General features: G+C 38.3%; 2 protein-coding genes across 3 annotated transcripts in view; both read right to left on the bottom strand.

Moving 5' to 3' along the window:
- The window catches only part of LOC110451715, a 58,599-nt gene extending 45,305 nt beyond the window's left edge, over positions 1–13,294 (bottom strand). The window contains exon 1 of one of the 2 annotated variants that reach the window (XM_021499855.1): positions 13,158–13,294. The gene's annotated coding sequence lies outside the window, so the exon portion shown is untranslated. Of the gene's footprint in view, positions 1–2,474; positions 2,720–13,157 lie in introns of those variants that run through there. The other variant, XM_021499856.1, reaches the window with a different exon arrangement.
- A 3,291-nt stretch (positions 13,295–16,585) lies between these two features.
- Positions 16,586–17,862, bottom strand: LOC110451742 (beta-1,3-galactosyltransferase 5-like). The gene is made up of 2 exons (XM_021499910.1): positions 17,575–17,862; positions 16,586–17,373 (listed from the first exon to the last, which is right to left on the bottom strand). The coding sequence occupies exons 1-2, from the start codon at positions 17,813–17,815 to the stop codon at positions 16,928–16,930; spliced, it is 687 nt and encodes a 228-aa protein (XP_021355585.1). The 5' UTR covers positions 17,816–17,862; the 3' UTR covers positions 16,586–16,927.
- Positions 17,863–18,892: the final 1,030 nt, after the last annotated feature.

The raw sequence follows: 18,892 nt of genomic DNA, 5'->3' as shown, positions 1-18,892 counted from the left end.
GGTCGTGATCTCTCCCGCCCCTCACATACTGTTTACCAATCAGATGGTCGTGTTCTCCCCCGTCCCTCACATACTGTTTACCAATCAGATGGTCGTGATCTCTCCCGCCCCTCACATACTGTTTACCAATCAGATGGTCGTGTTCTCCCCCGTCCCTCACATACTGTTTACCAATCAGATGGTCGTGATCTCTCCCGCCCCTCACATACTGTTTACCAATCAGATGGTCGTGTTCTCCCCCGTCCCTCACATACTGTTTACCAATCAGATGGTCGTGTTCTCCCCCGCCCCTCACATACTGTTTACCAATCAGATGGTCGTGTTCTCCCCCGTCCCTCACATACTGTTTACCAATCAGATGGTCGTGATCTCTCCCGCCCCTCACATACTGTTTACCAATCAGATGGTCGTGTTCTCCCCCGTCCCTCACATACTGTTTACCAATCAGATGGTCGTGATCTCTCCCGCCCCTCACATACTGTTTACCAATCAGATGGTCGTGTTCTCCCCCGTCCCTCACATACTGTTTACCAATCAGATGGTCGTGATCTCTCCCGCCCCTCACATACTGTTTACCAATCAGATGGTCGTGTTCTCCCCCGTCCCTCACATACTGTTTACCAATCAGATGGTCGTGATCTCTCCCGCCCCTCACATACTGTTTACCAATCAGATGGTCGTGTTCTCCCCCGTCCCTCACATACTGTTTACCAGTCAGATGGTCGTGTTCTCCCCCGTCCCTCACATACTGTTTACCAATCAGATGGTCGTGATCTCCCCCGTCCCTCACATACTGTTTACCAATCAGATGGTCGTGATCTCTCCCGCCCCTCACATACTGTTTACCAATCAGATGGTCGTGATCTCTCCCGCCCCTCACATACTGTTTACCAATCAGATGGTCGTGATCTCTCCCGCCCCTCACATACTGTTTACCAATCAGATGGTCGTGATCTCTCCCGCCCCTCACATACTGTTTACCAATCAGATGGTCGTGATCTCTCCCGCCCCTCACATACTGTTTACCAATCAGATGGTCGTGATCTCTCCCGCCCCTCACATACTGTTTACCAATCAGATGGTCGTGATCTCTCCCGCCCCTCACATACTGTTTACCAATCAGATGGTCGTGATCTCTCCCGCCCCTCACATACTGTTTACCAATCAGATGGTCGTGATCTCTCCCGCCCCTCACATACTGTTTACCAATCAGATGGTCGTGATCTCTCCCGCCCCTCACATACTGTTTACCAATCAGATGGTCGTGATCTCTCCCGTCCCTCACATACTGTTTACCAATCAGATGGTCGTGATCTCTCCCGTCCCTCACATACTGTTTACCAATCAGATGGTCGTGATCTCTCCCGTCCCTCACATACTGTTTACCAATCAGATGGTCGTGATCTCTCCCGCCCCTCACATACTGTTTACCAATCAGATGGTCGTGATCTCTCCCGCCCCTCACATACTGTTTACCAATCAGATGGTCGTGATCTCTCCTGCCCCTCACATACTGTTTACCAATCAGATGGTCGTGATCTCTCCTGCCCCTCACATACTGTTTACCAATCAGATTGTCGTGATCTCTCACGCCCCTCACATACTGTTTACCAATCAGATTGTCGTGATCTCTCCCGCCCCTCACATACTGTTTACCAATCAGATGGTCGTGATCTCTGAGTCAGGCCCCTCACATACTGTTTACCAGTCAGATGGTCTTGATCTCATCTGCCTCAGGAATAGTATAGAATTTTTGACCATCAAGGCAAGCAAAACTGCCAATCTGCCTATAATTACCTTGTTATCCAAACTAACAGCTAATCTGCTGATCATAGGGTAGCAATATGCCTAACTTAGTTCACATAATTGCTAACTCTACAGATATTGCAGTGGATTTGCTAAACTATTGCAATTTTCTAAGATATGCTGATTTTATCTGAAAGAACAGCTCAAAATATGCCATTTAAAAGAATTATTTCCCCCTAGGATGGATAAACACACATTTTATTTATGCTTTTATTTCTGCATGGGCACGCACAATCTGCCCCATGGAAATTTGAAAAAGTTTGCAAGTCAGAGTTCAGTAACACCTATATATGCCTTACCATGTTATAACTAAACCNTGGGTTAAAGTGCTGTGATGCAGTACATCACAACTAATGAAGTTATAATTCAGCTACAGTTGCTATCCAAAAAGTTGTCAATAATTGATCCAGAAAAAAAAGAGAGAATCAAAATTGTTTTACAATATATGTGGTAAACGGCCTCTGAAATGTACGAGAGCTGAAACTTAAATTACAGAGGTACCAGTAGTTGTTTTACCCACATCAGGACAGTGTGCCGTATCACTGCTTATAATGCTTGGATTGCAAATACAAGTGCATAGTATATGCATGCTTCAATTTCAATTAAAAGACAAGTACAAACAAATAATTTGTCAATGATGAGATGAAAGTTAAGATTATTTAACTTACCTGTTAATTAAATAGGTGCACAGGTTATTCTTAATCCTTGGAAACGAAATAAACTAAATCACAGATGAAGCATCCTAGATAGATATACAGAGGAGAAGGTCAGAACAAACAAGATCTAAGACGTGTGTTACACACACTCTCAACCATTCCTCCGATTTCCAACACTCAGGAATTTATACAGCAATAGGATGACTCAAGCACCCAGTACACACAGCACTGGCGTAAGGGTGAGATACAGACTGGGGTTTGTTGTAAATTAGCCAAATATAGATAGTGCTACTATGCCTGTACATGAAGCGTGTGTGTGTGCATGGTGAGAAAGTACACAGGGGTTACACATAAATTGCATTCAAAGGGTAAACAGGGCAAGAGCAAGATTTCAAGAATTCACAAACCCCAAATTTAAAATTTGCTTGTCAAACACTTTTAACGTCAATATTTCGAAAAAGTTTTTTTTTTAATGTGCTAGTCAATTTTTGTATAAACATGATTTAAGAGGTCAGATACACTTTAGCATAAAGACGTGCTTTAACTCATTCACCCCTGAAATTTCATAATGAACTATTCCAACCTCTGAATTGGAAGAGTTCAAACGTGTCTTCAGAGGTGAATGAGTTTAGAAGTGGATCAGGGCCCATGGAGATACAGTGGAAAATATATATATACCATAGAGACCAATATTTTTGATCAAAATTGATTGCTTTCTGGATTAGACAAGTACATGTTAAACAGAAATCACACAGTATGATATACCTTGTTGAATGTCTTCTTTGGACAAATTTCTGCCGGTGTAGCTGCAGATGAAGGTCTTGTTTTTTCAGGTATTCTGATTTTACAGGGATCAGTTTAGACAGGTTTTGTAATACACAGGTATATTTTTCAAACAAATGTATACACCAAGACCTACAGATGTAGTTGAATGTCTTGTTTACATTAGGTTTTAGAATTTAAAGTGATCAGCTATTCAGGTTTCACAATGCACTAAACTGGGTTTAAATTAAGACGGTTTGGTAAAATTTCATACACCAAAACTTGAAACAGATTTCTATACAATCTATCTGGTCTTAATGCTTATTTTTTGAGACTGGACAGATCTACCTCCAGCAAACACTTGAATACTGTTTCACCTAAACACTATGGACAGAGAGTACGAGAAAAGATAATGTTTATCTTACTAATTTAAAAGCAATAGTACTGTTAATGTACTGACAAATACTGTCAGATTAGACCTCAGTTCATGTTCAGTACTAGGATTACCTGAAGTGAAAACTTCGAAGACCTATATTTTTTTAACACCTGTATTTTGCAGGACAAACATTGAAGCTAACATCCAAAACACTTTACTCTCTTCCTTTGTGCATTGTTTACACTTTTCATCTTTTTTTTTCAGATTTTCATTTCTTCCTTGAAAATGCCAATTGTAGGGTCACACAAAAATATTTAGTGCATTTTTGGTTATAGTGGATAACATGTCTGATTTTCTAAATTTGGCCTAACACGTTACATACTGAAAATTTACGGGATTGCGTTATTCATGAATAATAGCTATAAACACAATTCATCTCCAGCACACATGCAGGCAAACACACATAGGGAGATATTAGCCAGGTGGCATAGGACTAGTAGTTAGCGCCTGATAAGGCAGCTCCTGCGAATTCCTCAAAAATTGTATATCCTTATTGTATTAATTGTATATCTATGTACTGTAAAGTGCTTTAGAGTGGCTTATGTTAGCTAGATAGGGTGCTATATCAAATGTTGTATATTATTATATAAATGTTACATATATTTTACTCACAAGGGGAGATAATTCAGTAAGGCTTTTGTTTGGTTTGGTTTTATTGTGTTTTACATCCTGTTAACAGATATGGTCATTTAAGGACGTGCCAGGTTCTGGTGGTGGAGGAAAGCTGGAGTACCTGGAGAAAAACCAACGACCTACGGCCAGTACCTGACAACTGCCCCATATAGGTTTCAAACCCGCGACCCTGTGGTGGATGGAGTGGTAGCAGAATGTTAGACCTGCAGGCCACCCCAGTTCAATAAGGGACCAGCAGTAGCCTCATATCTATCTATACAGAAGATTTCAATATTTCAGTACCAGAGACCAGTCCATCTTGTCTGGGACTTTCAAATGATATCCTCCACTTCAAGGTACTTATTCAGAGAGGTAGCTCAACTCGGCCATGTAATTACCTGGCTACATGTGTGGTAACTCTGTATGCATGCTGACAACACAATGATGAGTTGTACAGACATTCGCCATACTTTATTCAACTCATTCCCCCCCTGAAGACACATTTGAACTCTTCCAGTTCAAAGGTTGGAATAGTTCATTATGAACTTTCAGGGGTGAATGAGTTAAAGCTGAATTATTCCTAGCGCTCTCCTATATGCAATTTATATCTTCTAAAGTCACTGCATATTTCCTTATAAAATTTTGGGTCAAAAAAAGGTAAGGAAATATTTCAAAAGAATGAATGTTAGTTAAGGGTGGTACTTTTATAGGTTTACTTTGGTAAAAAATAATAGTTCAAGTACAAGAGCTTGAGAATTTTGACACAACAATGTCAATTTCAGATACTGTCATTTCTGTGGAGAAATTGACGTGTTATGTAAATTACTTATGTAAAACCGATTGCCTCTAGCCTTATAAGCTACATGTACTCTAGTACTTCACTCTGCTGACATTTAAAGGGAATATGTTTTTTGATGTAATCTCACCTTTCTCTCATTTTCCGGTAATTACTTGCTAATAACATTTTAAGGCTTTCAACAATGTAACACAAAAACTAGAAATTTAACAAGCTTTATGTGTAAAAGTGGAGCCTGGATACTCCGACCATGTTTGTGACAAGTAAAAGTAATATAGATTTTATCAAATGCCAATTGCGATCACTGACCAAATTAGCTTTTTTTTGCAGTTAAGAAAAAGGGGGCATATGATTTACAAAAGAGAATTAATGAAAAGAACAATTCTTATATCAACTGGAGTTTTTGGTGACACGCCCTTACACAAACAGACCCACATCCCAGGCCTGTCAACAACATGAAGAGGAGATTTCCTGTGGTGATTTGACCGATGATCATGTGTGGCAGCCCTAAATCATAACTGACAAAGTTAGTGCATGGGCCCACGATCACACTGTCAACCAATACAGGACCTCGTCATAGCATTTAATCTCCCACTAAAGTTTGCATTTATCTGACAGTTCAAACAGACCGGCTAATCTGTACATGCCTCAATAAGGCACATTAACTTCCAATATGACAACAGTAGTAGGGGTTCTATACAAGCTTACCTCATCATTTTGGTCATAAAAACTCCGGTTATAGCTATTCTGCAGTGTCTTGTAATAAAATATTTGCACTATTACCTTAAAGATAGAAGTTGTGACGGAATAAATATATATCGTTTTCATTGACAAGATCCATGATTTCAGACCTGGCAAGAGTTGCTACAGTCAACTATGCCCTATAGGTCTATAACATTACATGTACAAGAAGTGCTACATATCTAAATGTACTTTCGCACTGCAATAGTTTAAAAGATTTTAATCCAGGATCAAAGAACCGTACTGAAAAATAATTTGAGAGGTGACTTAATATTTGACACCATTTTTAGTCGCTTACAAGGTGAATATACCAATGATACAGTGAAATCTGTCTACACTGACATTAACTCATTCACCCCTGAAGACACATTTGAAAACATTTTATTGAAATAGTTTACATATTTGTCAATCATCATCAAAAGGAATGACTTGTACATTGAAGAGAAGTAGAGGTACGTTTCAAAATTTCGAAAATGAAAAAGACTGCAAGTTCAGCAGAAGATTCTCCACAATGCATTATGACTACACTGTTTATCCTGGAACCTATCCAGATATTATTGTGGGATAATAATCACTGGGGAGAAACTGTAACACTTTGTGAGGTAATAATCACTGGGGGAAACTAACACTTTGTGAGGTAATAATCACTGGGGGGAAACTGTAACACTTTGTGAGGTAATAATCACTGGGGGAAAACTGTAGCACATTGTGAGGTAATAATCACTGGGGAGAAACTGTAGCACATTGTGAGGTTATAATCACTGGTGGGAAACTGTAACACTTTGTGAGGTAATAATCACTGGGGGGAAAATAACTAACACTTTGTGAGGTAATAATCACTGGGGGGAAACTGTAGCACATTGTGAGGTAATAATCACTGGAGGGAAACTGTAACACATTGTGAGGTAATAATCACTTTGGGGGGAAACTGTATCACATTGTGAGGTAATAATCACTGGGGGAAAACTGTAGCACACTGTGAGGTAATAATCACTGGAGGGAAACTGTAACACATTGTGAGGTAATAATCACTGGAGGAAAACTGTAGCACATTGTGAGGTAACAATCACTGGGAGAAACTGTAACACTTTGTGAGGTAATAATCACTGGGAGAAACTGTAACACTTTGTGAGGTAATAATCTCTGGGGGAAAACTGTAGCACATTGTGAGGTAATAATCACTGGAGGGAAACTGTAACACATTGTGAGGTAATAATCACTTTGGGGGGAAACTGTATCACATTGTGAGGTAATAATCACTGGGGGGAAACTAACTAACACTTTGTGAGGTAATAATCACTGGAGGGAAACTGTAACACATTGTGAGGTAATAATCACTTTGGGGGGAAACTGTATCACATTGTGAGGTAATAATCACTGGGGGGAAACTAACACTTTGAGAGGTAATATTCACTGGAGGGAAACTGTAACACATTGTGAGGTAATAATCACTTTGGGGGGAAACTGTATCACATTGTGAGGTAATAATCACTGGGGGGAAACTGTAACACATTGTGAGGTAATAATCACTGGGAGAAACTAACACTTTGTGAGGTAATAACACTAGGGAGAAACTGTAGCATATTGTGAGGTAATAATCACTGGGGAGAAACTGTAACACATTGTGAGGTAATAATCACTTTGGGGGGAAACTGTATCACATTGTGAGGTAATAATCACTGGGGGAAAACTGTAGCACTTTGTGAGGTAATAATCACTGGGGAGAAACTGTAGCACATTGTGAGGTAATAATCACTGGGGGGGGGGCTGTATCACATTGTGAGGTAATAATCACTGGGGGAAACTGTATCACATTGTGAGGTAATAATCACTGGGGGGAAACTGTAGCACATTGTGAGGTAATAATCACTGGGGGGAAACTGTAACACTTTGTCAGGTAATAATCACTGGGGGGAAACTGTATCACATTGTGAGGTAATAATCACTAGGGGGAAACTGTATCACATTGTGAGGTAATAATCACTGGAGGGAAACTGTAGCACATTGTGAGGTAATAATCACTGGGGAGAAACTGTAACACATTGGGAGGTTATAATCACTGGGGGGAAACTGTAACACATTGTGAGGTAATAATCACTGGGTGGAAACTGCAACACTTTCACTGGAGAGAAACTGTAACACTTTGTGAGGTTATAATCACTGTGAAGAAATTGTAACACTTTGTAAAGTATTAAGGGGTAAAAAAATCTAACATTTTGTGAGGTACAGTAAACTTGCGTTAGTTTGAATAGGCGGATAATTCCAAATAATATTTTGAACATCAAAAATGACAATTCTGTCAAGTGGTAGTTCAGACCTTCCTTACCTACATATTAAATTGTTTGAATACAGAATTTGAGTAAGCTGAAACAATGGAATTATTGATAAATTTTCGCTATAGGCGAAATAATAGCCTCGTGAAACTCGCTCAAAGTCAAACTGAGGCCAAAAAAAAATTATCTGTGTGTTTCAGGTTTCATTTTGTTGAACAACAATTATGAATCAAGTTATTAACACTTATAAGTGTATTAATCACTCTTGTTGGCCTGGATGTTAGCGTGCACAGGATCTTAATGTGGGAGGAAACCAGAGTACCCGAAGAAAACTGATGTGGTCCCATTCCTTCTCACTCTTGGTGAAAAGCATTAGTGCATTATAGACCGTGCCACCCGACCACCCAAATTAAGTTGTACAAATGTAGATTCACCAGACCAATGTGACACAAAATGACAAGGTCGATAATATAGTCATACTAGCCTGCATCATACTCTTGTTTTCACGAAAAACATCATAACTTATGAACAAACAGTTCTTAAGAAAGAGTAAGTTTTATATATATACAGACATGAACCAACAATCCTCTTTATTTTCTCACCTCAGTCATGGTCTATTTCTGTACACCAAATACCAGACCAGGCTATACATCAGAGGTGACTGACACAAATTGGAAGAAAACCATTTCCACTCCTACATTGTTTAGCTGTTGTTCTAGCCCTGCAATCAAGTCTGATGATGATGAAGATTAGCCAAACACCTACAGTAGTATACAAACCCCCTCCTATGTTTCTACACCTCATCACCACATACACCACTAACCATCAACTATGACACCTCATCACCACATACACCACTAACCATCAACTATGACACCTCATCACCACATACACCACTAACCATCAACTATGACACCTCATCACCACATACACCACTAACCATCAACTATGACACCTCATCACCACATACACCACTAACCATCAACTATGACACCTCATCACCACATACACCACTAACCATCAACTATGACACCTCATCACCACATACACCACTAACCATCAACTATGACACCTCATCACCACATACACCACTAACCATCAACTATGACACCTCATCACCACATACACCACTAACCATCAACTATGACACCTCATCACCACATACACCACTAACCATCAACTATGACACCTCATCACCACATACACCACTAACCATCAACTATGACACCTCATCACCACATACACCACTAACCATCAACTATGACACCTCATCACCACATACACCACTAACCATCAACTATGACACCTCATCACCACATACACCACTAACCATCAACTATGACACCTCATCACCACATACACCACTAACCATCAACTATGACACCTCATCACCACATACACCACTAACCATCAACTATGACACCTCATCACCACATACACCACTAACCATCAACTATGACACCTCATCACCACATACACCACTAACCATCAACTATGACACCTCCTCAGGTGTTACATTTCAGAAAACACTCCCACCAGTTTTCATTTAAATATTTCACCAAAAAAACGCAAATATTCAGATATTTTCAACTTTTAAATCTCATGCGTCACCACAAATTATTCAAAGAAATTTATTCAAATTAATTGACAAAACACGAATTCATTTGTACCTGAGGAAACTACTCTTACAATCTTTTTCAGCCTTTCATTAAAAGTCCAATCATAATGGAATATCGATAATTTAAATTCCTCAAGATTGAAATCTTAATGTATCAAAAATCTTGTATTGAATGAATTATGTAAAATTATATTGACATGCCTGGGGTAAACGTGAAGTTATGTAAAATAATAAGATTGTTTATCAAATGCAGATCTTGAAGATTAAATGTTGTTGATTTTCTACCTTGATATCGTTGTATCACAATCGCCTATACACTCAGACGAACCATATGCATGTATGCAGTAAATATGTAATTTAAGCTACAGAACAGAAACATTAGTTTCTTGATTGGATATTCACTGTGTGAACCGGAAACTATTTATAGCATTATAATATGTACATATCTTCCTGATTTTTTTGCAGTGCTGCATCAATCTCAACATTTGAAGTTCAAGGATTTCAGAATACCACACATATAACTATCTAATACACAGTCATCATAAAGTATTTATATTGTAAAAACACCTGCATTTTCAGCAGCTGGTATATAGGACTGAGCGCTATTCTCCTATGACCATGTATCCATGACAACCGATCGTCATGCCTGAACGAATATTCAGAATGCATTAGATTGTTCAGATAACATAATCGATAAAAGAAACACATTTAGTGATGATTTTGACGGCGGACAGGGATACTTGTTTAGCGGTCTTTCTGTATATATTGACACCTCTACAGACAGAAACAGTTCTCACATACTACATATACACTGAGGCTGTCGTAATCAATGACATCAACCACACGCACCAGAGTCCACAAACAGACTTCTAACAAGCTCATATCCGTGTTGACCCAGCGTCATAGATGGTTGGAGATACGTATAGGATACTTCAATCTTTTCACATAAATATTTATAGAAAAATGTATACTGGAATGAAGCGCCTTTCTAATAATCAATCAAAAATGCATCTATCCAAATAATTTCAGCACAAGGTCTAGACAAGCTTTCAGAAACAGATATTTTTGAAAAAGGGTTGAAGAGGATGAGTAGGGCACCTTCACTTACATTTTCCCTCAAACAACACAAGTCTTTTTTTTTTTTTTTTTTACAATTTTCACAATGCAAAATAGACATATGCATGAAGGTCTGACTTTCATCCCCGTCCTAAAATGAATTTCCCATCAATGAAGGAGTATACAGTAAATCATGGGAATTATGATTTTAAAATTCATTTGCTATGCCTTTATTGGAGCAAGCACCCTTATTATGTCAAATACTGTACCAGTATAGTCCAGTGATTTGTTTTTGCTCAGTTTTACAGCCGACTACAGGCTGTTTCCCCCCAGCTAAAAAGTGCCTGATTTTCCCAAAATGACCAAAAAATAAGAATAATTGCAATACAAATAATGTTATATTTTCCTAATTCATAAAGGAACAGGCTGTTGTGAAATTAGGTAAAAAGAAAAGATCAACACTGCAGTCACAAATTGCCTGGACAATTGTGTGCCCTGGGGATGTAATTGTTTCATACAGATGTAGGTATCTAGTACATTAACAGGTATTCACTATACAATACAATTATCATCATACATGTACAATGCTAAGATACACACATATACCTGTATGTTTGAATTAACACAAACTCACAGTTTCACATTCCAGGTTCTTACAGAAATGTATGGAAAAGAAGGCAGCAAGTGTACATTTAGGTAGATGTCTCAAAACTCTATCTTGCCATTGCCAATTAACCCATTCACCCCTAAAGTTACATTTGAACCTTATCAAATCAAAGACGGGGCAAGTTCATTTTAAAAATGTAGGGGTGAATGAGTTAAAGCACATAATTTTGATATTGACACAAATTTACGATAGTTTGCTAGTTTTTGTTTGTCACAGGTTATTTGTCTTTGAAAAAGCTAGATCTGGGCAAAAATCTGTCCACTGATGGTAGGGCATGTCTACAGTCAAGGTCATACAAAGATGGTCTTAACTGATGATGGGGTCACTCAACACGGCTAATGTCAAGGTTGCAGGGTGCCTAACGATAGTGGGACCACTCAAGGAAAAAGTGTTGCCACACTTAACATTCACATATCTTAAAACTTTCTCTTTTTATTTTCATTTTTCCTCCAAAGTTGGATTATTTGTTGAAAATGTGACTCTCTCAGTCTGTAGGAAATGTTACAATCAAGGATGAATGCAGGGTGGGGGAGAGGGGGGTAGGGGGGTAGAAAGGAGTGTAAATGATCTTATGACCCAAAACCCCCCTCTTGAAAATTTAGGGAGTTACCCCCATGTACCACAATGAGCAATGTCTTAATATCTTAACTAGACACTTAATCCTGGATTTCCCAAGTTGTCATATGCCTTGTTCTTACATACACATTAAGGTCATATCTATAGTCTAGACACTGTTTACTAGTACACATGTACATATTTAATGTACAACATGTCATTGACACAAGTCGTACTGGTGTAAAGTCTAGGTAGCAGACGATTATTCATCTTTAACTTTTTGTGATTAATTACTAAGCGGTGTTTTATCCTAAGAGTACTGTACTCTTTCATAAATTTTTGACGAATTAAAACACAAAATATACCATAAATGTCATAGCATCTGTAGGTAACACCAGCTATAACTGTTGTGTTTAATTGTGCTGTAGAAGTAAGACAGCAAGAAATACTTTAGAACAGATACATACAATACTGTTAGCAATTATATGAAGGCCTGTCAACTTTATTCAAGCATACAGTGATATTTGTATGTAACATGCTTATTAGCAGATACCAAGGCATAAACCTAAAAACAAATGTAGTGATGTCAAAATCAATAAATATTTTTTTATAAAATAGATAAATGATAATTAATTTGCTAATTGAAAAAACATAACATGTAACACTGTTGTTAATATTGATACAGAATAAGTAACTATGTGTATGGCATTTTGTAAACAAACAATGTACAATTAAAACATACAATGTTGATTACAACACATTCACATTTTGCATTACGTCATCCAATTAATTAAATTAAATTTACACGTCCCAGAAATAAAGAGCAAACTGACATAGAAATAATATCGAACGCCTCTAAAAAATAATCCATTTCAAAACCAATTAGCGGATCTGTGACATGGGATCAAGTTTCAACGTCTAATGTATAGACAGATGTTGTGTCGAATGATCTGACCTCAGCCGACACCTATGATCCGATCCGCGCGCTAACCCAATCAGGTTATGCCAAAAATGGACAATCAACAGTGAAATGAAATAGGAAACCGGAATTAGAAATACTTCCGAATAATGCCGGTAGCTTTCAAATCGCGTACAACCGGTGCCGACTTGAAATAATACGTAAACTACCAACATTCTGACGTGCTGTTTAACCGAAGACGATTCGGAGGGTCGACTTACCTTGGTATGCACCCGTGACAATTTTTCTAAACAAGTGGGCTGGGTCCTTCTGACTTCGGGATGGAAACTGTTTTGATGGACGCTTCGCCGGGCCCGTCTGTGCTACATGCGCACTCCGCCGAAAGCTTACCGAATGCCAGACGAATGACCGATATGCAAAGGGAGATAATTCGTCATTGTTTGAAGCCGAGCTGGTATGGAATGGACGATGTATAAACTAAATATTTCTGAATGTAAATTTATACTTTCTCTTTGTAAATAAATTGTACATGTTCCGTCTACTTTAAATAATAAGAATAAGGACATTAACATGACATGTAAATATTGTTCGAATTTAAATATCGAATTTAAATATTCCATACCTTTATTCTTTCACACTTAAACTTCTGCCCACTCTCTTGGCACTTCTGCTCTGAAACAAATATTACAAAAATAGAGAAAAAAAATCAGTTTAGGGCACTCAGATTTATCTATGATGTCTTTTCCAGTTCTTACGATGACCTCTTGACCCGGGCACACATACCTACTTTAAAAATTAGAAGAATGAGACAAATGGCAATAGAAACATACAAAATTATACACAAAACCGTACCCCCATGACTGCAACTACAGTTTCAGATACACCAACAAATTATACACCCCACAAGTTAGAACCACTACATACGGCACGAAATCATTCAGATACACAGATACACAGCAGCCTGCCTTTGGAATAATCTACCCAACACATTTAGGACAACAACTAACTTCACTCCCCTCAAATCTTTAATATCCTCCTGGAACGGTACCCAATGCAAATGTTCAGCCTGTAAATGAAGCCTCAACTCCATCACCCTCATTTCTACACACCTATCCTATCTCAATTTTAAATGTATTTTATCAGATCAGTGCTAATTTATTGACTTTATCACATGAAATCTGATGTGTTTTTAAAATATGCTACATGTATTGTTCTAACTATACAATGTGTAGAAAAGGTGTTTATCTGATAATAGCTCGAAATCTGAAGTGTTTTATCTCATTTAATATTTGTATTGCCTAAATGTTAATATATCAAACTTGTCCAAGTGTGAATGTCTTTGTATGTAACATGTATGTCGGTCAAAAGCTTTATAGAGCTTATGTTATTTGTTTAAAATGCTCACCGACTTTAGATAATTCATCTTATCTTATCGTTCTTACCTCGCCGCTACACACATTGCATACAGATGGGAGGTAACTCTAACGACCTTATATCTCACCAACTCACCGAACCGTTCCTGAACGCATTAATGAAGAAATCATGGCCCGGTCGAAGACATATTGTCCAGGGCAAGTGTTTAAGGTGGAAGGAGAAGTAACTTTCGACGGGGGATTTTCAGGGGCCAAATGTTAGAAGGCGCAAAGTCGATTTCACGATTTATTTACGTCCAATTACAAACTTTAAAAATATTACAGTCTGGAAAAATGGTGTCCTATTTCAGGCAGAGCTAGGCTAGACTGTTGAAGGATACACTCGATCTCCTTGTGAATAACAAGTCACAAAAAAGTAAATACATTAGTTGGAACTCCATGTTATATCACTCTCTCATACACATTTATAACTACAGTGTAATCGTTTCTTAACGAACAAAACTCGCATGGTGAATACAATAGTTCGCCAGCAGAATATCTTAGCAAATAAAGTCGATGATCCAAAAAATACTTCACTAGTAAACAAGAACACACACTTAAAACAAATCTCTTTTTTATTGAAAAGATTTTTTTAGTACTTGAATATTTTAAGTAAGTTAATTACACAAGATTTGATTACATATAAGATAAACAGTGACACCTGTCTAAACTGATCCCTTAGCAGAGACGCATACGTCACTGTCCGGGGTAATCTGACATAGTGTCATATTCGAAATTTCAGATTTCACTTTTTATTAAGGCACTCGGCCACACTTCTGTGTGCAACAAGAAGCCATAGCACATTACAATTATTACAACAAGTTAACACAAATACCCACAATGCAAGTTTAGGTTGTTGATACTGACATGACCTGAAGCCAACGTCCAGTGTGGTCAGTTTCATCTTTTGGGAAAGCCGGTGATAAAAATAGCTACGACCGAAATAGCACAATAGTGAGAAGTTAACATGTACACAGACTGAGCTCACACTTAGCACATTCTTGAATAACACAATACATTGCAAATAAGAATTAAAAGTATCATAATATATACCTCTAATAAGATAGTTCTGTTCACATTTGGATTTGAATAAAAACGAACAGGTTCAACTAGACGTAATGAGAGGGTGCAGCAGGAATAATTTCAAACCGCAGAAAGTACGATATCAATAGGTTTAAACGTTAAATAGATCACTTGTTTATAACGTTGTTTGAGATGCTGCTGGAAGATGAGTTTAATTCAAAATAAATGCGTGTACTTGTATTCCAGAGAGGCTAGGTGAATAAAGCGAAAAGTCGACTTCTCACTTCGGCTGGAAAGACTTTTTAGTTAGCCAGAATTTTACCGACAGCTACCGCTATAACGTACGGCTATACAGTTAAGGATTTCTCAATTCCTGATTACAAACGCCAAGAAAACATTGTCTCTTGCCCATTTCTCGACATGAATTGTTCATAAGGAATATCAAACTATATAATCATGAAAGGTTTTGTGACAAAGGTATAAAAAAAACTTACTTCACTAATTTGTCCCTTTAAAGAGAAAGAAATACGGAATACATCAGTGCAAAAGTTATTGCTTTGTGTTACTATTTTACTTCACAGTGGTGTATGAAAGTTTAGAAGTTTTTAAGACAAATTTTATGAAGTTATTCAGAATGGCGCAATAGCGGAATTTCCTTTTTTCTCCATTTTCATTTGCGACGTCGTAAGGGCACTTTGGTCAGATCTTGACTTATATGGTTATGAGGTGGGAATCAAAACTCAAAAGTCCCCAGGGTCAGGTCTGGATCACCGAGCCAATCATGGAAGCATGAGTGTAGTCAACTCTACATGCATAGCAATATGTATATATGGTTATAGGGTGGGATCTAAAATGTTTCATATCAGACCGATGGGGCAAGCCTCCATGGTTGGGGCTGGACATCCAGGCCAATCCTGGTAGCAATTGTATATGGGTTATATGGTGGGAATCTCAACTGTTTCCATGCTATGACCCAGTGTGCCATCCCCAGGTGTGGGGCTGGACTAACGACACTATAATTATCTAAAGATTTTTCTTTAACTCCAATTTTGTTAGGGATTTTTCAAGTTAAGAAACGTTCGTTTAACTCTCAAGTAAGTTCTCTTTAAACTGATACAGGGTTGTTTGGTTTGTTTGCGTTTTACGTCCTATTAACAGCTATGATCATTTAAGGACGTGCCAAATTTTGGTGGTGGAGGAAAGCCGGAGTCCCCGGCGAAAACCACCGACCTACGGCTAGTACATGGCGACTGCCCAACGTAGGTCTCGAATTGATACAGGGTTTTAGATTTCGTTACGTATTCGTTACCCATGTGACATTATTTCCTGAGGTGCACAGGATTACATTTCAGCCATTTATATCTACTGTATACAATCTCTACATTGCATGTTAACGAACACATAGATAACCTTTTTACCTATGTATAACGTAACCAGGTGTCTTTATTGTATAATTGATGAAATGTTTGTCCTTTAGAATCAATTTATATGACATGTCGGATCCGGAACGCAAGTTAACTGGATTGTCGGATTCCGTATCTTAAAGTTCCCGCTGAAAACAAGAATTGACAGCAATGTAATATTTGAACACTAAACTAGGACGTATCGATGCTACTGTCCAATCCATGTTTGCTAATAAGCACGTGACATTTCCATGCTTGCAACAGTTCTTTCGGTTTGTATTCATGTGATACAAGCGTTTTCCAGAACCGGTCGGCTGTGAACCAGATTTTGAACATAGTAAAGAGATTGCACGAGACAGGTGTGACCTTGAGCTTGGAAGCCACTATTCCAACGAAAACATCGTCAAACTTAAAGTGATTCGTGTACTGACTAGCAATATAGAGGTCCACAACGAAATCCATCGACATTACAATTGCTCCAGCGCTGATAAAATCGGGATACACTGGGTATGGAAAATCCCGTTTGGAGACAAACCATTTATCTCGCATGTTGCGGACTGGGGTCGGATTCCCGTTCAGCCATCCCATGTAGAAATCCCGTGATCTGCCGGCCGTGTGTAACAGTTGGACAAGGAGATCTGAAGCAACATAGAAATCATCATCTACCAACATGACATACTCCGCTTGTTTGCACTCGTTGACCGCCCATTTAATTCCCCCACGTGTTTTCCATGTGTTATTATAATACATATCAAAGAAATCTATTTGAAGAGTATCACCATAGTAAATTATCTCATCCCGTAGAAACTCGTGAAACCGAGTCTGTCCACGCATTATACCTGTCAGAAACAGCCGCCGAATTCCAAATCTCTTACAAAGCTCCTGGTTGGCCCAAGTCTGGCGAATTGCTTGTCGTCTGTCAAAATGGCGTAGGGCGGATTTGATGATAAATAAAAGAAAGACTTTTTGTCCGTTTTCACACACTTTGGTGGGGTTCCGTATGAAACGGAACGGATACTCGTTTACCTTGAGGGGACTTACGTACCCTCCACTCTTGTACGTATTCAACAGTTCTCGCATGTTCACGTTTAAAGGGTAGGTTTCGTTAAACACATTCAAACTTTCTTTTCCAGGCTGGTACAAACTTTTCCCCAAGATTTCAAGCCATTTTGTATTTTCTTTCGAGTAAATGTATTTTGATGGATAATCAAGTGAGAAATTTTGCATTGAATCTAATTCCTCAAATGTTGCACTTCCTTTCGCAATGCATCTTGGGTCGGATGGGTCTTTAACACGCTTTGACACACCACAGACGTAAATCAAAATATACACAGCTGTCATGATCAGTCCAAATGTCACAATTCTTCGACCGGAGATAGCCATTAATTAAAAAATAAATATTGTATACTGTTGCTTAAATTAAGACGAAAGAACGGCGTATTGTTCTTTCATTTCCTTATAACTGTACACCACAGTCGTCACTTCCTGTCTACACATCACGTCCTCTACTATGTAGGCGTGTATTCCAATCAGGTTAAACTCCCAGTGCATGTGTCCTGTAGTATCCTTCGACTGTGTTCAATATTTCTGCACTCTTTTTTTTGCAATCATATTTATCTTGACTGTACACCAATTGTTAAATAAAATCCTTTTTGTGTGTGTACAGTTAACAGTTCACAGTTTGGTTTGCGAGTGTCGGTGTGTAGGCTTCATGCTCAAGTTTAACCAATGCTGATAACATGTACGGTGTCCAAGTCATAACAACGAATACGTGTATCGGGTTCGGGTACTGCGTGGTCTTTGTTAACTTACAAAAAATATTGCACATTTTTTATCGCCGATACTGCGACAGATATTGAAATAATTTAACAATAGAAATAAGACTGATTAAAGAGAAAATTATTATCACGCATCATTCTATAGACATTTTCGGGACTATTAAGAAATAAACCTTTGATTAACGATTTGATTACATTGTGTTAAGCTGCTGATACTTTTTTAAATCACATTTTTAAATATTTGGTATACACACATATCTGAGAATCAGTTCGATCCACACGAATAAGCGTAAATAACAAAGGCACAGGACGCGATTTACGGGTGACTGTGGCATACATCCGGAACTATTCGGACATACAATTATAGAAAGGTCCGATG

Source organism: Mizuhopecten yessoensis, unplaced genomic scaffold, assembly GCF_002113885.1.
Source record: "Mizuhopecten yessoensis strain PY_sf001 unplaced genomic scaffold, ASM211388v2 scaffold6169, whole genome shotgun sequence".
Classification (NCBI taxonomy): domain Eukaryota; kingdom Metazoa; phylum Mollusca; class Bivalvia; order Pectinida; family Pectinidae; genus Mizuhopecten; species Mizuhopecten yessoensis.
Note: the sequence above shows the minus strand (reverse complement) of the source record. Positions and strands in the feature narration are given on the sequence as shown.

Excerpts from the sequence above, each read along its gene's own strand:
- LOC110451742 (XM_021499910.1), bottom strand. The coding sequence starts at position 17,815 with ATGCGAGAACTGTTGAATACGTACAAGAGTGGAGGGTACGTAAGTCCC. Across the intron at positions 17,374-17,574 it reads TCGGCGGCTGTTTCTGACAG|ATCTCCTTGTCCAACTGTTA; the intron begins GTATAATGCGTG and ends ATGTTGCTTCAG.